The 25137-nt window shown below is 43.8% G+C and overlaps 2 protein-coding genes across 2 annotated transcripts in view; both read right to left on the reverse strand.

Annotated features, from left to right (window-relative positions):
• Window positions 1–878: 878 nt before the first annotated feature.
• LOC310860972 (uncharacterized protein) lies at window positions 879–10354 on the reverse strand. Its single transcript, XM_083768196.1, has 9 exons — window positions 9385–10354; window positions 9051–9156; window positions 8391–8538; window positions 7999–8046; window positions 7534–7611; window positions 5337–5474; window positions 4607–4690; window positions 3263–3313; window positions 879–2526 (listed from the first exon to the last, which is right to left on the reverse strand). Exons 1-9 carry the CDS (start codon window positions 10283–10285, stop codon window positions 2416–2418), a joined length of 1665 nt encoding a protein of 554 aa, XP_083624322.1. The 5' UTR covers window positions 10286–10354; the 3' UTR covers window positions 879–2415.
• Window positions 10355–16648: 6294 nt separating this feature from the next.
• Window positions 16649–25137, reverse strand: part of anos1b (anosmin 1b) — a 58002-nt gene continuing 49513 nt past the window's right edge. The window contains exons 13-15 of the mRNA XM_083767800.1: window positions 24889–25130; window positions 23732–23875; window positions 16649–19339 (exon numbers count right to left, since the gene is read on the reverse strand). Of these exons, the coding sequence (XP_083623926.1) occupies window positions 23732–23875; window positions 24889–25130 (386 nt within the window). The 3' untranslated portion in view covers window positions 16649–19339. The remainder of the gene's footprint in view (window positions 19340–23731; window positions 23876–24888; window positions 25131–25137) is intronic.

Here is a 25137-nt window from a genome sequence, read left to right on the forward strand (position 1 = left end):
GTAGTGCATGAGGCACAGTCACAGACATCAAAGTCCCAGAGTCTGGAGGAAGAGTGGTGAGGCACAGTCACAGAATCAAAGATACTCGACAATGACATCTAGTGGTTTCCACTCAGTAATGTTTTGGGGTGCCATGTTGCTAGTGTTGGTCCACTGTGTTTTAATCGGATGAAATTGTATGTTATTTTTATGTTATGTAGATGAATTTAATACATAGATCCACAATGGAAACACTTTTTTGTCATCCATTTAGCTCAAATGACTGTATGCTGTCTACATTTCTGTATAATATTAATAAAGTAATCAATTAATGGTCTTGAGTCAATGCATCTATTCACCAGGAAAGTTTGACCTTTTCACCTCATGATCAATGAATCTAGAATGTTTTTTTCCTTTCTCTCCACAAGGAAGGGGGGGGGAGGGTGTAGAAAATACATTTTCTGGCCAGGAAACAATTTCATTAAGAGTGATGAAGCAAGCTGAAACACTATAAAATTCATATTATATCAATGGCGTCTCTTGTTTTGACTAAGGAGCTGGAATAGGGGATCTTTAACCTTTAACATTTGAGGAGCGCTAGTTTGTGTAAACGCAAACATTAAATTAATTTGACAATGTATGGCCAGGTTTGAGTGTTTGTGTAAACAGTGTTTAGGTGAGGACACAAATTTTGATTGGCCGGAATGAGATGTATGATATATGATAAAAGCGCCCCTCACTTCATACGGGTGTGATTTTTATTTTTGCTTTAACTATTACTTTCAAATATTACTTACAGCACCTTTAATCTTTATTTACTGTAGATACTAAGTCTACTGCTATTTAACACTTGTGATGTCCGTGAGGCATGAGTGCAAAAAAGGGAAAAACTGCACGAGCAGGTACACCAAAATCCCTACTGGATTGGCTGTTTAATAATATAATCAACAACAATAAAAACAGTCAATAAACCATTTTGACAGTCTGCCAAAGGCAGACTAAAGCCGTCACAGAAAGTAATATAATCCTGCAATAAAATATAGTTAATAAAATAGCTGATAAATCAAAAAACTATTTGTTTTCATTAAAAAAAACAAAATTCTTCAGCTTCACTACACAGAAGCAGGAAATGGGATTTTAACAGCTTGTGAAATAAATAAATTCTTGTGTTGTTTGATATTCTGTTTTTATGTTTTATGTTTAAGCAGATGTAGACTGGTGTGTCTCACTGAATCAAATCTTGATTTTCTGTTCCTGTGTAAATGCACCACTACTTTATAATAGTAACGCAGGCCGTACATACGTTTTAAGGTCAGTAACTCTGCTTAGCCATCACATCAGCAGCACGTTCCTAAGTTTACTGTGGAACTTCCTAACCAGAAAGGTCCTACTGATGCATTCAGACATCAAAACGTACAGAGTACCTGCACCAAGCACAACACAGTTAGGGATGCATTCAAAACACAGAAAAGCAGGAAATGACAGAGCCAGAAACTGAAATCTTCATCAAGAGGGAACAAAACTAAACAATGTGTCCATGATGCTAATATTCCACTCTAATAGGCAGCAAGGAAGAGTACGCGGTTCGGTTCGGTACATTCAGTTCACCTCCATATCATGCGTCAGCTCTGAAGAGGCAAACACCTTTAGGCCAACAATGCAAAACCTTCAAGTTTAAAGTCAACAGATTGGTCCACTGAATCACACCATGTCGGTATGTAGAATTAAAAAAAAGAGAAAAATCATGATTCTGCCGTTTCCGTAATATCCAGTAACAGATCCAGCAGACAGACAAACACACATAGTTAATCATGGCCAACAGGGAGGTAAGGCTGCTTCATTCAGGAAGACATTTGTGTCTCATTGGTCAGAGGTGTTGTGGGTGTTGTGGAGTCCTCAGGCCAGCTCTTTCTCAAATTCTGCATGGGTCCACAATTTAGATCCACGACTGAAACAACGTTCTTCTCTTAGCCTGGAAGCACAGCAGGCTCTCAGAGAATTCTGCCAGAATGGCCCCGACAGACCTCAGCCGGAGATAGACACCATCCTCTGCTTTCACCGGAGGCTCCCTTCTGCAGCCATTTTGCCATGGCTGTTTTGCTTGTCTCCTGGCAAGTATTCAGCTGAATTTCCACTCTGGAATTCCACACGTGACAAATGAACGCTGCCCATTGATCTGAATATTAAATCCAAGTGTCCACAACAAGGGGTCAGTAGGAGGCCACATCAGTAGTTCTCTGTAAGCTGTCATTAGTTTAGATAAAATACTGACCGACTAGTATTTAAAACAAAACAAAAAAACAGCCTGAGTTAAAATCTACCCTGCTGCCATCAGTAAAAGCTCATCCAGAATTGTTCAGCCAGATGAGCAGGGCAGCAGTCAGAGATCCCAGGGAGGAGGCCAGTCAGCTGGGCAGCTAGTCGTCTCTCAGTGGTCTAGTCGTTGAGACGGCACTCACACAGCTCCTTGTAGAGCCTCTTGCGGATGAGAGGCATGTCCTCCTGACTGAACCGCAGCGGCTGCTTCACTGACAGACGACGGCAGTACTAATAACCACACACACACACACACACACACACACACACACACACACACACACACACACACACACACACACACACACACACACACACACACACACACACACACACACACACACACACACACACACACACACACACACACACACACACACACACACACACAGTAAGTAAATATTAATATATGTAATCATATACAGTATTACAGTATCAATACTAGCAGGACAGTTAGCCACTTAAACCCTATATTCTTCAACGTATGGCATATATAGTAAAAGGAGCCAATCTAAAAACTCAGTCATTACACGTTGTGTTGTAGACATTAGATGTGCCATTTCTTTTAATATTTGTTTTTGGGGCTTTGCAGCCTTTTATTGATATTAGTGAACAGGGGGAGAGAGAGACGGGGAGTGACACGGTGTGCTCGGGAGTCGAACCCCCGGCACACCGTCCGGCTGGCTCGGCAGCCTAGGTGCCCAGACGGTCGAGTGAAAATAGGGACACAAGGGTTAATGTGCTTCTAGGATTGCCATCAAATATGGCAATTTTATGTATTATTAGTACTTAATGTATTTCAACAAATTTAGCCTGTCTGAAAACTAAGGGGCGGGAGGACATGGAAAAGGAGATAAAATAAAAAGCGAGGAAAGAAAACACCACCAGGTAGGAAGGAATAAAGAAAGTAAAGAGGGAAATTCATTAATGAAAGAAGCATGGAAGCTATGAAGGAAACCATTCTCACCTCCAAGACAAAAACTCCACAGTCACTGTCATTTTTCTGCTGTGGAATACCCTGAGGAGACAATAACGGTAACAGTAAAGCAGCGAAGAGGGACTGGAGGACTCAAAGACTGTTACTAATTGCCTAGCATGACTGTGCATATCTGTGTTTGCATGTGTTCTTGTGTACTGTCCTAATGAGGACATACTGTATCCTCAGAATCCTATTTTAGTGTTAGGGATTATTGTGGTCGTGCTGGTACGAATGCATGTGTATGCTTCGTAGGTATTGATGATGACGTAATTAAGATATGTATCAATGCCGGGTTATAACTGGCTTTTGATGATAACGGAATAAAGGTTTCAGATTACATAAATGTATACATACAGACATTACCATCACCCGACACTGAAACATATCTTAATTACGTCACCATCAACATCAGTATATATACCTACCAAGCATACGCAAATAAAAAAGCCATCCGACCACAGTTTATTACTTTCAACTTAAAACCAACTTACATACATGTATACATACGTTACAACCAATATTGAAACATATCGTAATTACATCACCATTGACAGCCAGTTATAACCCGACTTTAGCATTTAATTTCAATGTTTTACAGAGAGGCTGAGATTTGAAAGTTCGTAGTGGTCAACAGTACTTGCACGCTCTGCTTGCACACTAGTGGGCCATTTATGGCCTACTTGTGTGCAGCACGCAAGTAGGCACTCGACAAGAGTGCAGTTCTAGCTATGTTTATAATTAGGGTTGCATCTTGGGAGTAGACTGTCTTCGGACTCCATCTCAGCCACTAGCATTTCTTATTCCTTGTATCCCTTCTTGTTTTTTAAAGGTTTCATGACATACATTTTCATTTATTTTTCCTTTAGGTTTTATTACCTTAATTACACCCCCACAACCTGAACATTGAACATTCAATTGATTTGCTGTGGTCTGAGGTTTTCTCTATGTTCTGAAGCCTTTTGAGCTGCAATGAAAACAGGCCTCAACAGTGACATTTGCTGGCAAATTCCTATGTCATATGGGATTTGTAGACTCTTACCTCACAGTCCACAGGCAAGAAAACCCCAGACCACAGAAAAACTACTTAATGTTAAAAGTTCATGGATTTTTGGTTGCAATTGAGCTCAGAAAACCTAAACTTTTTTTATGTCACGATCTCTTTAATATAAATAAATAAATAAATGGCTTTGGATTAGAGTGCCTGCTAAATGCCCAAATCATGATTCATGTTGAGTCTAGCATATCAGAGTGGTGGTCTAGATCTAGCTTTTATAATGTCAGCAGTTATAAACGTAATGTTTACACGTGGGGTTAGTTAGTATTGGGGTTTACCTTGATGATGACCATCTTCCAACCTTTCTGGAAGTCTGTCTGCTCCTTCTCTTTAGCTTCAGCCTGTACGTACTTCATTATATTCTGATGGATAAGGGAAACAAGTTGTTGAAACACAAGGTGTCAAAATGCGTGATGAACCTAAATCACTCTATTTGTCTGGTCTCATATTCCTATATTTTCCGGGCTGTCTCTAACTGTAGTGTACTCATTTCCTGTCTCATTTATTTCCAGTGTCCAACCTGTTGAATTCAGTCCTGTCCCATGTCAATTCAATGTATCATATTTCTGTATTTCTTGCTTTTCCAATACCCAATTTGTCTCTTCATCAATGCCCAATATGTATTTTTTCCCCGTCTCCAAACCCTCTATTAATAGTTTCTGTATTGTGTTTCCTGTCTATAAACATCTCTTTCCCCACTATTCTCGGCCTCATAACCTCAAATAATTCCTGCTCATTCGAATGTGCCTATGTGGCAGAAATCTTTATGTGTCCAGTCCAGTAGTCTTTTTATATAATATCTGTGTATTGTGATTTCTTTGTTCTTTTAACCACTGCACAAAAGTTTCCGAAAGGAAAAATAAAGTTCTTTGAAGTCATTAAAACAAGTCTGCAATTGTCTTGTTACAGTATTTATAAATATCAATACTACTAAAGTAATGCTACTTTATGAGTATTATTCAACCAAATAAACATAATTCATCATTCATTTTAAACTACATTACATACATCTATGGTGTGTTTGAAGACGATGCCCTGACTGTCGTAGTAGCTGATGGTTTTGGTTGCTATATCAACGGCAATGAGGGACCAGTGTATCTCTAGATGGATAGGAACCAACAGCAACTTCTTGGAGAATAGGTCCTCCTGAAACAAACCCACACACACAAACACACCATTAGCCATGCATTCTAATAACAATCTGCTTCAGTTTGCCAAGAGGAACTACCATAGAATACACAGAGAGGGAAATTTATTCTACATCAATTAAAGGCCTGATAAAGCTCCTGCACAAGTAAATTGAAACAATTAATCAGAAGTACTGTTTGGCAAAAAATTAATGTTATAATTGCTACATCACAGAAGAACTGTAATTTCTTACATTTAATGATGCAAGTGATTTCAGTGAATGATCAAACCTATTATCTATTTACAAAATTACAGAGGGACATTTCACTGTCTGTCCACACTACCCATGGTGAGGCCGGTAGCCGTTACAGTTTGTTTGGTTTTATAATGCTGTGGCAAACTGCAGGAATAACACAGACACTACTTGACAAGTGGGGACACCTTTTGTTCATTTCTGTGTGAGGAGAGACACATTTTCAGCAAGTGTGAGCAATTGACAAAGTACTTCTAATTCCTGACTGTCGACCCATACGGTAAATGAAATTTACCGGGTAAAGGAATTGAGTAGAGAACGTAGGAGTATGCTGGGTTATTTGACCAGCAAATAGCACAGGGATGATTACATTTACCAGTAATATTGATTTTATTGTGTCCATATAGGGCTAATGATATGACAGCAAAAGGGACTGCAAAGTGCGAACAGGTGGTAGAGGAGATATAGAACTACAACACCCAGGGGCGGCGATATAGGCGAGGCAGTCGCCTCAGGGCCCGGGAGGGTGGGGGGGCCCGGCCGGCCGGCCGCTCCGATGCGTGGTAGTAAACTGTATACTCTCTCTCTCACTCTCTCTGGCTCTCTCTCTCCCACAAACACGCTGTTAAGTTACCGCAACTAAGACTACATTTCCTGTCAATAATAAGCAGTGTAAAATGTAGTTCATTGGGAGTTAAAGGGAGACGCTTTATTGTGAAGGGCCCTTCACGGCGCAGGCAGGAAATAGAGGGTTTAAACTGGGCTGCTTGGCTGCACGTTAGAGTACTAGAGTAGATGGATTTGCTCCGGTATGTCCGCTGTGGCTGTATACAGTTGTTAGCCCTGCTCTGCAATCGCCTGATAAAGTTGAGTTTTGATTCTTTGAACAGTCATAAACAAGACATAAAATTAACACAGGCAAAAGAGGGCAAGATAGATGGAGTAAGGTGGAGCAGCAGCAGCTCCATCCACATGCACTGGAGGTGAGTGAAGTCATGAAAGGAATACCAAGACAACAGTAGCCTAATCATAAAGATGGGGGGTGCGGGTTGGGGGCCCGGGCTGTCAATCTCGCCTCAGGGCCCGTGGGACACTCCAACCGCCACTGACAACACCACCATCACAAGACCACCGACATGTCATAAGAACTACGTTTCCCAGTACTAAAGCAACAGGACCTAACCTCACGCCTAAACACAACCATTTTGTAACCTTATACCTAAGCTATCTAACATAAACACCTAAACAGAATGATTTTAATAATATATCTTAAAGGAGAATTCCATGCTAGAAGGATTTCTTACCTTTATTTGTAGTTGTTATGTCCCCACCAAAGAGGTCCAGGTGTTATTTTGTGCAAAAGTGCATTATTGGCTATTTCCCCTACCAAGTCCTCAATGGGGGTTGGGTTTTTGTGCTAATTCAATTATTTCCATCGAAATAAATAGTAAAGTGTGCCGTTTGGGATACTATTTACATTATGAAGAGAGGATATATACAAATAAAAATATTTTTGAGTGATGGAAATAAGCGAATTAGCACAACACCCCATGAGGGCTTATGGTAGGGGAAATAGCCAATAATGCGGTTTTGCACAAATTAACACCTGGACCTCTTTGGTGGGGACGTAACAACTACAAATAAAAGGTATGAAAGCCTTCTAGTATGGAATTCTCCTTTAACTTAGGACAGCTCCACTCAGCTTTGGTGGTGTGGAAAATGTATGGTGGATATAACACTGCCTGTTCAGGAGCCACTACCTTCATTTTTCTAAAGTTGCTTATGTCTAATGTCTGATGCTACAGAGATCTCCACTCACTGTACCTTCTTAGTCCACCTCTTCACACCCTCGTAACCCTTGGCAACCAGCTGCCTGTGGAAGAAGCTATTGAAAAAGTGAACCTAGGAGAGAAATAAAGAGGACAAAATTATCAAACACATTAACATCGTCCTTGAACAATCTGACATTATTGGCAAGAATCCAGTTTGAATATTTTGTCATTTGAAACTAGTCCATTTACATGTTCAGAATGGTCCAGTTACGATGGAATTAACCATCTTTAATCCTCATATGCTTCAAAGACTGTCTATAATTGGATGCCTCCTTTTTATGTGTATACCAAATCTCCACCCATCTACAACCTCACAACATGACACTTTGTGAAGCGTAGTGAGCTTGTAGATCTGATTTCTTCTTTGGGCGAATCTTCAGCAATTTTCACCAAACGTTTGCTTAGTATGACTACACTACGTGTCTACACTACGGATGCTACAGTCTTTGCCTCTTACCTTGTGCTGCGTGGCTTCCATAATGAGCTCTCCATACATGTTGATAATCTGCCGAGACGTACAGACAAGACTGAGTTAGCATCCAGTCTACTCTGTACTTTTAATTACAGAAAGAAACTAATATGTGGACTGTTTTCGCCCCACTGTAATAGCCAATGTATACTTTGTCATTCAACAGACAATATGTATTTCCAACAGAAAGAATGGTTGAATGACACTTTCTTATCCATCAATTCTTCCTCCTGATCACTGGTCCAAGTCACTTCATCCAGGACAATTCGTCCCTGTCTTTATCTTCTCCTCTATCCCCTACCCACCTGCTCAGTTTTTTCCCCCCGTACCCATTTCTATACCTATATTAACAATTTCTCTCGCTCCCCCCTCCTTCTTACCTGATCATTAAGCCAGTTCTGTTCCTCCAGTGTACTGAGGTCCTCCAGGCTCAGGGTGTGTTTGTTATACGTCACCATGAAGCCTCCGACTGGTGCAGAGGCCAGCCCTGCCCTGTAGCGACTAACCTCGGCTGGGATGTTCAGCTTCCTGTACAAAATACGCCCCACAGCAGAGATGAGTGACGTGAAACAATACATTAAACAGTGTGGATTTTGTTCAAATGTTAAAGCTCTATATTGTGATAGTAGTAACCATTAGTATACTGCATCTCGCCAGCTCTTTAATAGGCGGCAGTAAGGCTTTATACAGCAAATCATTGTTTGATAGGACTAATCATACAGCTTACCATAACGTTACTATATAATGGTATTATGATTGGGATGATCAGATCAGTTCTTTAATGCTCTGGAAAAACTCTGTCTGTCTGTCAGCCTGTCTGCGTGTGTGCGCACACTCAGACAGAAACGGCGGCAATGTGTTGGACAGGACTACATACATTAAAAGGACCCATCTGGTGCAGTGAACTATAATATTTTGCAAGCTCTATCAGGGCTCAAGCAGCCTGCCTGTGTGCGTGTGTGTGTGTGTGTGTGTGTGTGTGTGTGTGTGTGTGTGTGTGTGTGTGTGTGTGTGTGTGTGTGTGTGTGTGTGTGACTAGCCTGTTGCTGAGGTCAGAGTTGCTTTTCTTCTTCAGGTGTTCCACAACGTCTGTCTCGCTGAGTGGAATGAAGCTACCGTACTTAGTATAGAAACTCTCTAGAAACTCTGAGCGAGAAAAGAGAAGATTTGTTAGAATAGTAGAGATTCATCATCAAATGAACTCCATGAATAACAAACAAATGCTGGGAAGATTCAAAATGTCAATGTTGTTTAAGGTTCAAAAGGTTTTCTTTACGTTCTATAATAGGAACTTTTGTACACTTGTTGACCATCAGTACAGAAGTTAAATTCTATAAAGCGTTTTAGAGACAGATACTGGCTTTGTGAAGTTACCGTGGATCATTTCAGTGAGCAGCATGGAGTCTGCGTCGTCTTTCTCCTGAGACTGGCCGCCTGTCTGTTTTTCAGTCTGTTGCCCGTCTGTTTGTTCTGATGGTTCCTTGGCCTGCATTTCCTCCACCTCTTCTCCTTTCTCCCAGGTTCCAGGCACACAGTACAGTCTATGGTCCCTTAGCGCCCATCGGTGTTGCGTGGTGTGCACCACAATACTGTCCTCGGGTGGAGGAGGGGGGGGTTTAGGTTTACAGTGCTCGTCTGTCAGTGTACCAACAGTTCCGTTGGACAGAGGCACTGGTACGGTGTCGTCATTAGGTGACTGTGAGACTAACTGCATGACAGTGTATGGTTCCTGTGGACTTTCTGATGTAGAAGTAGAACCTGTGACCTGTCCTGAGCGTGATAGACTGTCTACACACGCAAGTTCAGTCACTCGGGACTTGGCCGTAAACGCATTGTCCGTACCTCCTCCTCCTGTCCCAGCTGTAGCAGTGCCTCCTGCAGAGCCGTGCCCAGCCACAACAAATCTGCAGCCATCCGCTATCAACCTGACCTCTTCAACCCTCCCAGATGCAGTTGTTCTAACACAGGCACTTTTCACCACTGCATCCCCAACCCCAACAGTGCCAACACCATTCACATTTTCCGGTGGGGATGTAGAGCTGGCCCTCTCTTCCACCTCCATATCAACGGATTTGGTGTTTTTACCCGGTGCTGCTGACCCAGATCCAGTTTGGCAACCTAAATTAGAACTCACAACGCTCTGTATGCCAGCACCGACACTGCCAGTTGCAACCCTGCCTTGCCCTCTGAGACCTTGTCCCCTTATCCCAACCGTGCCTCGCCCTTTTACGCCTTGTCCTCTAAGGCCAACCCCGCCTCGACCTCTGTCACCCATCCCGACGCTGCCTCGCCCTCTTACGCCTTGTCCTCTATGGCCAACCCCGCCTCGACCTCTGTCACCCACCCCGACGTTGCCTCGCCCTCTTGCCCCTTGTCCTCTTACCTCAACGCTGCCTCGTCCTCTTACCCCTTGTCCCCTTACCCCAACTCCACCTCGCCCTCTTTCACCAACCCTGACAATGCCTCGTCCTCTTACCCCTTGTCCCCTTACCCCAACCCCGCCTCGCCCTCTGTCACTAACCCCGACACTGGCAGCGGCGACCCTGCCTCGCCCTCTTACGCAGATGACACCACGTCCCAACGGCCTCCTGCCTCCCCTCGATACCTCCATCCTGGAGTTAACAGCTGTGCCCCTCCCTCTAGCTCTCCCTGCTGAAGCCCCTCTGCTGCCTCTTGTTGCCCCCCTATTCCAAGCTCCTCTCTCCACTCCAACTGCCTGCTCCTTCCCCTGAGCACCGGCCCCCTCCTCAACACCACAGTTTCTCATTGGTCCATCACCCAGGGGAGTTGTGATGGACGTATCAACAAAGATTCCTGATTGGTCCATTGCGTCAGCGGCCAACTCTGCTTCAGTTGTCACCGGCTTGTCGACTTTCTGATCATCACCATCCTCATCCTCCTTGTCATGATCCATTATCTCAACAATCTTTACCTTCCTCGGCCTTCCAGGGCCGCCTTTCTTTTTCGGGGTGGGCTCCAGGTTCCTCCCAGTCGGCTTATCGACTTTCTGATCATCACTATCCTCATCCTCCTCGTCATCATCCATTATCTCAATAATCTTTACCTTCCTCGGCCTTCCAGGGCTGCCTTTCTTTTTCGGGGTGGCCTCCAGGTTCCTCCCCGTCTGCAGAAGTGTCCCCCTACCTCTGCCCCCTCCCCTGCCACTGCCCCTCCCTCTACCCGGGGTTTTAACGTGCAGCGATGTGTCATGGTGCCCTCTGCCATGGGGGCCACAGCAGTCACAGGCTTTAGGGGTCCGCTTCCTGCCTGACGAACGCCCGTTGACTGTGGCCTGAGAAGGCGGTGGAGCTGGGGTCTGTGTGGGTGTGGGGCATGAGTTAGGGCCCCACGGTTTGGCTGGGGTTAAGGCAGGAGTAGGAGCCGATTGTTTAACTTGGACAAGAGATTGAGTAGCAGGCTGGTTTATGAGAGAGCTCGGGGGGTGGGTTGGCGTTAGGAGTTTGGCAGCGGCCTGGTTTAAGTCATGGTCTGTAGGAGCCACTTGCAGTAGAATAACTGGAGGAGGTGCAGGTGCTGATGGTGTAGTTGGCATTGAGGGCGCAGAGCTGCTGTGAACCATGGCGCCCTACTGCGCCTCTACCCCATCCCCCAACACCACCTCTAGGCACTCGTCTTCTTTCCTCCCCAAAGTCTCACCACTTTGTGTTTATATCCTTGACGTCCCTCTGACAAACATGTAGCATATGTTTCTTTCTTTTATGATGTCTAATATGCTCTGAAGCCAGCTCTCCTAGTTTGGATTTCTGTTATAACTCTTTCACCTCCCGCAGAATTGCTCTAGAACAGTGTACTCCTCCTTCCTTCACAATCCACCTGCAACTAATACTTGTTTTCCACAGGACTTTTCCACCAGAGCACTCCACTGCACTGCAACAGTTAAGGTTGATCAATGGCACCAGTAGTAGCTGAGACAACACCTGATCAGGTCGAGAGGGAGAAAGACAAAGAACGTATCACACTAATGACACCATTGTCTATTCCATTACCTTGTGGTTGGGAAACGTTAGCGAGGTCACAGACAATAATGTATGTCCTACGCTAGGCTATAACAGCAAATAAGTTGCAATGCCAACATATACATTAAATTAGCCCCTCTCGGAACCCTCCATAAAGCTTTTCTGAAATTTGGATGTCACTTTATGTAGGGTCCCTGTACGTATCTATATTTTCGTATGGGAATGTTGGAACGCGGACATAAATATGCTCGGTAACATCGTATCTGCGGCGTTTGACGGCCTTTTTTTGTTTGAGTTATTCTGAATTCGTGAACTATAAGTACCTATACATACCGCTGCGAATTCTCTTGTGTCGCGGAAGCCGTTAAGTATTTTTAATCTTTGTTTGACCGATTTGGTCGCTTTGATTCTTCTTGTTTATTTACCGTTTATTGTACCGCCTCCCGGTGTGCGGTTGGCTTGTGCCGTCTACGTTCCTGCCTCTGATCTGCTCTGTCATAGCTATAGCGCCACTAGCCTGGGCACCATTTCATTTCGGTATATGATCCGGGCTGGAGCCGGATGATATGCTTACGTCATGTTGTAGGCAATGGTTTGCCTACAACAAACAGGAAGAAGCGGAAACTTCCTTTTCCCTCTCAATAAAAGCTCTCGCGCCAGACTACAAAACAATACTACAACATGACGTAACCACATCATCCGGCCCCAGCCCGGATCATACAGACTTTTGAAACAGAGACCAGGCTTTCCTCCGACGCGGTGGAAAGCCTGGTGAGGCGAGGTTATAGCGCCACTAGCTAGCCAGATAGGCGGTACAATGAGGTGTCAATAAACAAGGAAGGAAGAGAAGAATCAAAGCAACCAAATCGGTCAAACAAACCAAATACTTAACGGCTTCCGCGCCACTCGAGATATTCGCAGCGGTATTTATAGGTACTTAAAGTTCACACATTCAGAAGCCCTCACACGAAAAAAAGTCCTCAAAGAGCGCAGAAGGACTTATTCGAAGGTGTTTACTGTATTTATGTGTGCGTACCCGGTGGCAGGGTGGAGGTGGAGCAGGACCCAATGCTATCTGGGTCGTCAAAAATGTCAGAAACTTCAGTAGCATTGGGTTCTGCTTGTAGGGCTAACATTCAATGTGCACTCAGGCTATAACTACGAATAGTGTATAGGTACTTTGATAAGTTCTAACAAGCACATGGCCCACAAACCTTTGTAAATGAAGAACTTAATAATGAGGTAACATAATTATTGCATTAGCCATGCTATAAGCTCAGCTACGTGACGGGCTCCTTAGAATAACATGCACGAGTTAACAATGCTTTTCGGATAGAAAATAACGTATAGTAAACGTGAAATGGTCGATATGCCAGATATACATCGGTTGTAATCGTCATACTTTTCCTGCAACACACTAGCTAACGTGTTGAGGAAGAAGTGACACGAAAACAAAGCACCGTCTCAAACGGTTTCAGCGACTTTCGTCATGAACTCGGTACCGTCTGAGAACAAAGCAGTGGTTCTTTGTTTGCGGTGCATTTAAAGGGCGATGCAATAACTATAAACAGAGTAAGATCGGTGCATTACCTTGTCTGTGAAATACTAATGAGTTTCATTTACAATTTGAAGAAACAACATTCACAAATGATGTCGCTGATTGATTGCGTCACGTCTCGACAGACTCGCGTAGGCCCAGTTGGACAACTCTCGCGATGCCACGTCCCTTCGTCTGCGAGGCTGCAGCTGGGTGCTATTGTGCAGCTGGGTGCCTCTGCCTCTCTTCATAATGGGTGCACTGCAACTGGGTGCTCCTTAGCCTGGTGCGGCCAGACCATAGAGTATTTTAGCCTGGTGCGGGGGCCAGGCCGGTCCAGACTCATAGCGAGGGTTCACTGATGTTACTCAGCCTTTTCCATAGCTCCAGTCATCACCCACATAGTTAACCTCTCCATCAAACAGGGACAGGTCCCCCAAGATTTTAAACTGGCCAAAGTAACCCCCTTGTACAAAAAAGGGAGTAAATTAGAACCCGGCAACTACCGACCTATTTCTATTCTAAGCTCCATCTCGAAAGTGATGGAAAAAATAGTCTATGAACAGGTTGAAAAGTATCTTGCCACTAATAAATTGCTGTACGAGTTCCAATCTGGTTTCAGAACATCCCACTCCACTGACACATGCCTCCTCTATTTGAGCGACCACATCAAACACGAGGTGGACGCTGGAAAATACTGCGGCATGGTCATGCTGGACCTCCAAAAGGCTTTTGACACCGTGAACCACTCCATACTGGTTAACAAGCTTAAAGCTATTGGTTTTGATAGCACATCAGTGAGCTGGATGCAATCCTACCTGGAGGGGAGAGAACAGATGGTGGAGGTGAACGGAACACTGTCCCCTCCCCTCCCAGTGAGCTGTGGTGTCCCACAAGGAAGCATACTAGGGCCTTTACTGTTCCTAATATATGTTAATGACATGACTTCAGCTTGTGACTGCAACTTGTTCCTGTTCGCAGATGACTCAGCACTGCTGGTCTCGGACAGGAACAAACTGCAGGTTGAAAAGACCCTCAGCTCTGAACTCGGTAGAATCTGCACCTGGCTCGCTGATAACAAACTATCCTTACACCTGGGAAAAACTGAATCCATCCTCTTCGGATCAAATAGTAATCTCAGCAAGGCAGATGGCTTCTTGGTTAGAGTGGGTGACAATATTATCACACGAAAAGATCAAATTACCTACCTAGGTTCCATCCTGGAGGCCAATCTTTCCGGTGATAAGATGGCCACCAACGTAATCAAAAAAGTAAATCAAAGAACAAGATTCCTTTACAGGATCTCCTCACTGGTCAGCAAAAACACCTTGAAGACCTTAACAGGAGCCCTCGTACAAGGTTTCTTTGACTATGCATCCACCTCTTGGTACCACAGCACCTCAAAGGCCCTTAAAACAAGGCTCCAGACCTCCCAAAACAAACTGGTCAGGCTCCTACTTGGCCTCACCCCCCGAACCCACCTCACCCCTGCCCACTTTGACAGGCTGGGATGGCTTAGGGTCGTCGACAGAGTACAGCATCTTGCAATGGGTCTGGTCCACAAGATTCGATACACCACCAAGATACCCATGTACCTGTCTAAATACTTCCTTAATGTAAACGAAGTCCACACCCACAACACCAGAGGGAGTGCAACAAACCATGTACAACCCAGATTCGGCACAAACAAGGGACTAAATTCTTTTCGCTCCTATGCCACCAAAATGTGGAACGCCCTACCAACAGTCATTAAGACATGTGAATCCCTTGACTCCTTCAAAACCGCTCTCAAAGGGCACCTACGGATGGCTGCAATTCGAAACTGGCCTCTGTAAAATCTGAATCCCCCCCACCCCCCCCACCCCATTTTCCCTCACTGTATATTGTATCTTTTCCCTTTTTTGCTTCCCATATGATGAATTTAGCTACATAGAAATGTCTATTTGTATGTCTCTAAATGTTTGTATGTCTTTAAATGTTTTGATGAATTGAACAATGTGGACCCTGTTGTAAACAAGTGTAATGCTTAATTGGGTCGTCCACTCACAGTTGACAGTCTTTGTATTGAGTTTGTGCTTAAAATGTACTGTAAATTCTACAAACTGTTAATAAATATTTCAATCAATCAATCAATCCCCGTATATGCGGGGAAGAATCTTCAGTGAATCCCCGCTATGAGGCTGGCCAAGCCAGGCTACCTTAACCTCGCCTCACCAGGCTTTCCACGTACCTCGATCAGAGTAAGATGCTCCTCAGTCCTCTTCAGTGTTGGCAAAATATTACTTTAACACTAATATACTACTTATTACTTAAAAAAAGGAATAAAGTTACACTACTTATTACTCCCTGAGAAGAGTAACTAGTTACTTATTACTTTACTTATTACTTTTTTCTCTCGCCCCCAGTAATTGCATATTTTGTCCCCAAAAGTCTTACTTTGTATTTTCAACATTAGCAGTCCCCCTCCCCTATTCTGCAGTGTTTATTTAACTCTAAAAAGTCTACTGTATAGTGTACACATGATGATGGATCCATTTGTACACATAGATTAGAAGTAGATTTCTTCGACGTGGAATAGGCTATAGCTTCTTCCGTATGCACAACTTGGACAATAATGACGGTTTAAGGCCCGCCCTTCTGCATCCAATACTTCACTCATACGTACCGACGAGTGTGCATCGTTTCCGTATCCGCTCTAGAGTCTAGATCTAGAGCGGATCAGCAGTCTGCAAAGCAACTTGACCCCTATCCAGTCTACCATTATAAATAAACACTCAAACCCACAGTTCCACCAAGGCTCGTGAAAATAGTAATATTACTTTTGGAAAAAAGTAAATGTAATATTATTACTCAAAATGTGAAAGTAACTAGTTAAGTTACATATTACTGGGAAAAAGTAATATTACTGAAAGTAGTATATTACTTAAGTTACTTGCCAACACTGGTCCTCTTCATAATAACCTAAATACATAGGCTATATAATATTTTGATAATAATTTGATATACTGGCGTATTACTGCCACTGCCTCTCTGTTTGGTTTGTATTTAGCTCTCAGGGCTAATAGTTTGTTATAAATTCTTTCTCACATTCACCAATCACCACAATGACTGAGACCACACATACTTGTAGCCCGATGCTCTTTAATTACAAAACAATAAATAAAACAGTGTAAAAAAAAGAAGGTAAAAGATAAAAAATGGTGAACAAAATGAAGATAAAATACATTTTCATGGAGAAACAGGACTTGTCTATAGGTTTACATGAAGACGTAATATTAACCTAATTTTCATAGTAGCTTAAAATATAATTAAGTTAGACCAGTTCTGAGCCTTTAAATGTTATTCAGCCTTGTGTAATCCACTGTAGCATTATACAAATAAATACATGTATTAAACACGGTACATGTGTCTGTGTAACACTGACAATATTTGGTTGGTTTTGAATTAGATCAAACTTATATTTGGTTTGGTGTTGTTTGCTGTCTTACTTTAATTGTGTTAATTGGGACTTATTCTAATGAATAGAACATTATTTTAACCAGTCTATGTCTGTATATAGACTGACACCACAGCGCGTATTCAGGGCGGAGTCACCACCCCCAGGGGAAGTTGTGATTTGCTCTCGTTCACTGCAATGCAATTTGCGGCATTTCCAAAACAATATTGCGCAGAGTAGCGATTATCAAACGTATTTGCAATGCCATACGTTGAAAGATCTGTTGCCCGTGGACAAGGCACGTTACCTCCGCAAGTTAGATATTATCGGCATAGATGTTTGTCCGTATGTGATTAAGGATTGGAAAAAGTCGCATTGGCAGCCATAGAAAAATTCTGCCCAGGGTAAAAAAAACGGATGTGACGTTTTGGGCGTTCCTGTCTTATGTGGTGTCAGTGTATAGGTAAAGTACTTTCAATCAAATGTTTAAATGTAAGTATATGATTGCAGTTACTGTAGCTCTCTCTATTGGCAGAGGGAGACAAAGGACATAAAATGTATGGATTGTAGTTTAGAGCCTAAATTATATCTAGTCATGACAGTGTCCAATGACAGAAAAGATCAGGCATTACTAGACATGACAGTCAGTGCTCTATTCATTATTAGCTCAACCAACGACGACTTGACAAGAACCAGAGGACTATAGTGACCCCAAGGCCTCATTCACAGTTCACACGTATCAAACACCAATCAAGCAAATGTTTGGTGTTTTTTTGGGGGGGGTTTTGGCCACCACAATGCTTTTCCAATGGGAGTCACATGGTTTGACCAAACATTTTTGTTTGATGGGGGGGAGGGGGAGAACACCACCAGCAATCAGCAATCAAACACAAATGTTTGGTCAAACCATGTGAGTCCCATTGGAAAAGCATTGTGGTGGACTAAAAAAACAAAAGAACGACCAAACATTTGCTTGGTGTTTGATACGTGTAAATGAGGCCCAAGCACTCCAGAGAAAAGCATGACAATCTGGAAACTCATTGCACTGCGGTTCCACCTCCACCTGTTACTGAAGACTGAATTTAGAGTGAAGTGGGAGGATATACAGGCTGTGAATGAAGGTTGGATCTTGAATGTAGAATAGTGAGATGTAAGGATATAGAATGCTAAAGGTTGGATGTGGAGTGTAGTGTAGTGTAGTGTTTAAAGGGAATGTTCACACCCAAAATGACTTTTTTCTATCGATAACTCATTACTCATCCCATGGATATAAATATTTTCCTTTTTTTTATGACCAGCACCCTATGCTCCCTATACTCCTATGGAGACGCAAAGGAGACTATTTGTGTCTCCATAGCATAGGAAACCACTGCTGGTCATGAAATAATTGAGTTCAAGTCTCCATGGGGTAGGTAATCTATAGGAAAAGTCATTTTGGGGTAAAACTATCCGTTTAATTTATTTTCCCGTTCACGACATTGCAAAATTGCAAATCTACAAACTCACAAAGCATTGCGGATGCAATGCTTTGTGAGTTTGTAGATTTTGGGAGGTTATGGGATGGCTATTTGTGGCAACATCCCAACACCATTGTATGATGAAGTATAAGTAACTCAGGCTTAAGCCTGTACAGACTTAGCCTCGCGTAGCCAGCCTTCATCTGCCTTTGCAATGCATATTGCCCCAGGCAGATTAAGTTTGGCTCCTCTCAATTGTGGGAGGACTTCGTGGCTCCTCAAAGTGGTGACGAGCCAACCAGATTCGTCTGGAACCAGGCTATAACCAACCAGGGCCCAGTATGTAAATATGGGGCGGGACATTGCAGAAAAAAATCTAACACTGAGATGGACGAGACTAATATCCACGCAGTGATATTATTATCGCTATGCGAGGCTAGTACAGATGGCCAATTATATTAGATGTAGAGTGAGGTGGAATGATATACAGACAGACTGCCAATACAAAGTACAGTACTAAACACGATACATTATTAGTATCTAGGCTGACGATAAGCATTTTTATTTAAATATACTGTAGGCATAGGCCATTAGTCTGGAGTCACCGGATCATTTAACAGTACTTGTTGGTGCATCCCGACCAGTTTTCTTTATTTCTTTTTCATAACATGTAAGATCACAGACAGTTTAATCACTTTAATCAGTGTGGTACTGTGATTGATATGATTTTATTTGTAGTATCTGAATCCGTATCCGTTGCTGTGTGTGTGTGTGTGTGTGTGTGTGTGTGTGGGGGGGGGGGGGGGTTGCGTGTGTGCGTGCGTGCATGCACGTCGGGTAAGAGAGGCAGGACCAGTCGAAGAATAAAGAACATGTTGATGAAGAGGACGTGAAGCAGCAGATGATGTCAGTGAACTGTGACCTGGAAGTGAGAAGACAGAAGATGAATTTTGGCATTAAACAGGCTGAATGGCAGAAGACAAGACAAAACCTTTGACCTATAACTGCACCGATCTGTGTAAAACCTTGTATGCACACTCCATAGACTAGAGGCCAAGGAAAAACCTTTGCCTGGAATTATTCACATCTGTTCTTTATAGCGCCACCAGGAGGCCGAAAACACATTTTCTAATACTCCAAATTTCACGCTAATCGGTACACATGCTCTCCATAGTCATGTGATCAAGACAGGTTTGTTTGAATTCTCATTATTATCCATCCTGATTTGGCTACGATTGGCTTCTAAAGTTTTTAGGAGTAGCCCGTTTTGTACCAGTTTTTTACAAATCGCCACAACTCCTCAACGCAGCATCCAATCAATCAATCAATCAATTAATCAATCAATCAATCAATCAATCAGACTTTATTGTCACAACACATTACAAGTAACATGGGTGAAATTCTGGTTGTGCAGGCACTCATTGCAGTTACGGGGATAGAGACAACAATCAGAGGTACACAGCTGCAGCCATATTTCGGCGCTGCCCTCAGCTTTCTTGCATCAGGAAAAAAGAAAAGAGGAAGAAGAAGGATAGGGGGGGTGGAAAGGGGGGAGGGGTAGAAGGCGGCTGTGTGTAAAGACATGTGTGTCCAAGAGAACAGTTCGGTGGAAAGTTCATTTCCCATGTGTTTGTGTAAGTGTGTTCCTGGCATATCTCCCCAAGGTCATGTCACGTTGCCTCATTGTCCTGCGTTATCATGGCGGGTTCAGTGGAGACGAACACGGCCCAGACGAAGACACAACAGGTGTCAGGGAGGGTGGGGGTTGAGGGGGGGGGGGGGCAGAGGATCTTTTTCTTACACTGTCTCTTCTTGTGGAGATTGTCAATTGGGGGGGGAAATCCAGATTCATGTTTAGAGCGAGGGATAGCAATATGGCTATTTCTCCTCTATGTCCGTTATGGCTCTCTGTCAGTCATGGCTCTCAGGGCGCTGACCTGTTCCAAGATTGTGTCTATCTTCTGATGCATCTGCAGGGCGCTGGCCTGTTCCAAGATCGTGTCCATCTTCTGATGCATCTCCCCCAGTGCCCTGCCCAACAATCTCTGCTCCAAGGCAACAAGTCTATCATGGCAGGCAGCATAGGGGCTCTGTTCAGCGTTGCCATTTTTCCAATTCTTCGGTACGCAAGACCAATGCACAGCCCAATCAGCAGAAATCTTGTCACCATAAATCCAAATAATGCTTCTTCTACGCTGATAGTCGGGGGGAAGATCCATCAGGGTATTGAGCAGTCTCTCCAGAACCCAATTTACATGAGAAAAAAATGTTGTCCATCACGTACAGAGACCAGCACACTAATTCCATGATTAGTTCCATGTTTTGATAGTTTCAGGGGTTTCGAAGAGACAGTGTAGAAGAGACGCTCTGAGCAGGGAGTACAGACAGGGAGGGAGAGAAAAAAATGCGACCGCCCTCTTCAAGAGGCAAGCAAGACTTCCGATTGCAGTGAAACTGTGCATGCATATTCCCACTAGGCTGAGGAAGAAATGCCACTTGACGGTTTTCAAATCAACCTCATGGTGGCACTACAACAGGCCAAGTCGCGTCTCACACACACACACACACACACACACACACACACACACACACACACACACACACACACACACACACACAAACAAATCAAAAAAACATGTTTATATTTCTCCTAAACATTTTGCAAAACATCACACACACTCCTATCCTCCTGGTGGAGACCTGTGCCCAGAAGGACACTTTTTCTAGTTTGTTATCATTTACAACTAGATAAGGTGCTGCCACACTATCAAAAGAGCCGTGCACGTTTTCGGCTGTGCACAGCTTCAAAACCGGGTTTTTAGACAGCTGGTGGATGGAAAAGAAGCTCCACTTCCGCGGACGACTTGCGTGACGGCCAGATTCCCGGAAGCGCTCTCCTCTGCGTCAAACGTCCGCGGAGGTGGAGCTTAATTCCCATCCACCAGCTGTCTAAAAACCAGCTGCGCACACGTGCTTAGGTGTGGAAAGGGCTATAAAGTGCCCACCGGGGCACAGGTCTCCAGTAGGGCAGGTCAGGATGTGGCCTCCTGGTGACACTATAATAGGCAAATGTGAAAAGGGTGCCATTTCTTATTACACCTTGGATGGCAATTGGATGATTTTAGGCATTTTGTTAAATTTTTCTTTTGCAAAAATACACCTGTTGGTGGCACTATAACAGGCCAATGTGAAAAGGGTGGGATATATTCCTCAGTCTAGTAGGAAAGTCTGTGAAAGATTTCACGTTAATGGCACGCTGCATTCATGATTTGAGGCTTTTTGTTCAAAACATCCTGCAAACTTTGAAAGCCAATGTTAGCCAATTATGATGGAATATGAAATATCGGACAGATCCGTCTTGAACACATGACTATAGAGATAGGCCCTCATTTATCAATCGAGTGTAAAATCTGCCACAGATTCGAGTGCAGGTTTCATAGTACACCCACGTCGCCACGGCATTTATAAAGTGATCACAAACAGCTGATCCTTCCTTAATTTCGTTCCGACGTTAATAAATGTGACGGCTGAAATCTATCTGGCACGCCCTATGAAATCAAGCCTCGCCCTCGTTTTTGTGACAGGAACAACGGCATTACGATTTTGAAACCATGGTTACAGGAAGAAAAAAAACGCAACTTGCAACTTGTTGTATCTTAAATAAATAAACCTGCATGAATTAAATAAAGCTGTCTGTTTCTCCTCTCGCTTCGCTTCCCTTGCTGCCTCCCTTGCTCCTCACCCCCCCCCCCCCCCCGCACGCACGCACGCACATATCGCAATTTGCAAGCAACTTTCACTGTGTGTTGTTAGTTGTATATAAAATTATTAAAATGTTTATTCATTTAATATACAACAAGATTAGTGAACGAAAACCTGAACCTGTGATTATGTGAAGCATTAATTAAATAACATTGCTCAGGTCATTGGAATGAGTTTCAGCCCGTGACAAATGCTGTTTTGCAACTCTGCATCTCCTCCTCCGCTCCTGTTCTGTCTGTCTCTGTCACTGTCGTGACCTGCATGCACGTTTATGACATTACTGTATATTAGACTGCATACCTCGCAGCCTAAACCTTATGTGGTACTGGTGGTAGGCTGTAGTGGTGGAGGTCCCTGAATTAAGTTGGCACCCCGTGAAGCCATATGAAGGGAAAAAAAAGGAGATGCGGTCCCCACTTTGCTGCCTCGGCACTGTCGGCATGTCACATTTAGTGGCATTCGAGTGCGTCAGGTTTATCCTTAATTAAAAGGACGAGACGTAACGCGAGAAAGACATGGCTGTAGATTGCAGTTGGTTGGTAGACTTGACTATATAGCTGCATAGCCTCGGTCCCAGGCTTACTTATCTGCGAAAAGAAAATCTAAAGCTGCAGCACTGCAAATGCCTCTCGATCCAGTCATGGAATGAAGTTAGGAGGGGGGGCTACCGGTATGCACTCATGCAAAACACTATTTAAATGGCTTAAAGCATTGTTTTTAATTGCGCAATTTTAATAAGCTTGCACACTTGGTAATATCCTACCAATTTCATATGACATGCCTTTACAAAATATATTTTCTTCACATGTAGGCTATTATTAGTTTTATACATTTTAGGAGTGAAAACATATGTTTAGATGCATGTGACAGCCTCTCAGCTGGTCAAACAATGCTGCTCCGCTGTTCTACGACAGAAAAACAGGTGAGGACAAAGCGTACGACAGCTCCCGACCAGACGTGAGTTTTGAACTTTGTCAAGTTCAATTTCAAGCTTTGGCGGAAATGGTAATTGCCGAAAATGTCGGTAATTTCAGCGTGCACCCATATTTTGGCGTACGCACGGTTGATAAATGAGGGCCTCTGTGTGTACGTCTGTAATCCACGTAACTCGAGAACCGTTAGTCCCACCGACTTCAAATTCGACACACGCGTTCCACACCACCACATCGAGTGCCGTGTCGAGTCGGTCGGACCCACAGTTGTCCAGAACCGCCCCAAAAAGGGCTTGCCCGGGCTCTGGACTGCCCCCCTGCCCAGGGTCCATATACTGTATAGAGCTGGCCTTTTCTGACCTCACAACACTCCATATTTGGGCATGCCTGACACAGAACTCCATAAGCTGTCCTGTTCTGACATCCCAACACTCCATATTTGGGCATGGTTGACACAGAACTCCATAGGACAGAGAGACACATACAGAAATCTAACATCATTCTGACGTCGGGCATAAAAGGGACACAGACATAATATCTGGGTGGGGCATGCATTTCCAACATCATTCCAAGTAGGCGTAGAGGCCCCACGGGCACCTGTGTTTAATCAAGGTAGCTACCTATAGCAGTGTAGCATTGGTAGCTGGAGTGTTTATGGTCCTGGAGACTGCAGCACCACTGCTGCCCCCTGCTGTGAGCACCTGTAGCTGCAGCTGGTAAGTACTGTCCCCATTAAGGCCATACACTGTCACCGAGCGCTGGGACTGGGGACAGAGACCAAAGTGACGTTAGAGACAGAAGCACACACGCACACGCACACGCACACGCACACGCACACGCACACGCACACGCACACGCACACGCACACGCACACGCACACGCACACGCACACACACACACACACACACACACACACACACACACACACACACACACACACACACACACCTTATCTGATTGGCTTTAGCTGCTTCAGTGGAGAAACACAGATAAACACGTGTTCCTGGTAACTGGCCATACAGCTTATTAAAGATTGCAATGATTATTAACAAATTAAAAAGCAATATATTTACTAGCAGTTGATATTAATTACACATGAACAAACGCACGAATGCAACACACACACACACACACACACACACACACAAGCTCATTATCCGAGTGAAACAATTATGATCTAAAAATAACCATAAAAATCCTATGTCCTCCGTAATTAGTTTTAAATGAAAGTATTGAAGTTTCTGCAGTTAATTTTAGGGCAAAAGGAAACAGGAAAAAGGCATTTTAATATGTTTTGATGGGTTGTAGTGCTTGGGGAACATTCCCTACGTGATGAAGTGGCCATTTAAACGGTATGGTAGGGATGTTCGCGGTCTGCGTCTGATTGCATCCTTATGAAGTTGCTAGACTGGAAAGTGTTTCATTTTCATCCAATTATCGTTCGCATTGAAAAACTATTTCTTCAACGACACAAGTAACTGCAGGTGTTTCATACTGGTGATTGGCTGGTTAAAATTTGTTAAAACAGTGAATGTAAGTGATTACTCCCCGTCCGTAAAAGAATACCGTGGTTAACAAGCACACGTGAGTGTGTGCACATACACACATGCACATGGACATACTGTAGACGTGCACACACAAACTGTCCCTCTCACGCTCTCTGTGATCTAATGCTCCAGCTGGCCCATTTTAAGAGCCCCTTTTACGATATCGTCATTGTTGAGTTCAAATGTGGTTCAATCAATGTCGGTCGTGCATTGTCTCATTCATTCCTCACCGGAGCAACTATCTGTGTTTGGGAGATAAGAGTATCTTCCTGGCCCTCTATTTCCACGGTGCTCCCTGACGGTAGGGCCGTCAGTGCCCAGGTGAACTGGAACCCCTCAATAGCAGGCTGGCCCAGTGCATGCTGGGATAACCTCCAACGGAATGTAGTGACCAGGGAACCGTTGACTTGCTGGAAATCTGCCGTTAGCCGTTCCGGTCGTAGTACCACCTTTCTGCCTGACAGAGGGCGCACTGAACC

The sequence above is a fragment of the Protomyctophum parallelum genome (assembly GCF_964188405.1).
Source record: "Protomyctophum parallelum genome assembly, chromosome: 6".
NCBI classification, from domain to species: domain Eukaryota; kingdom Metazoa; phylum Chordata; class Actinopteri; order Myctophiformes; family Myctophidae; genus Protomyctophum; species Protomyctophum parallelum.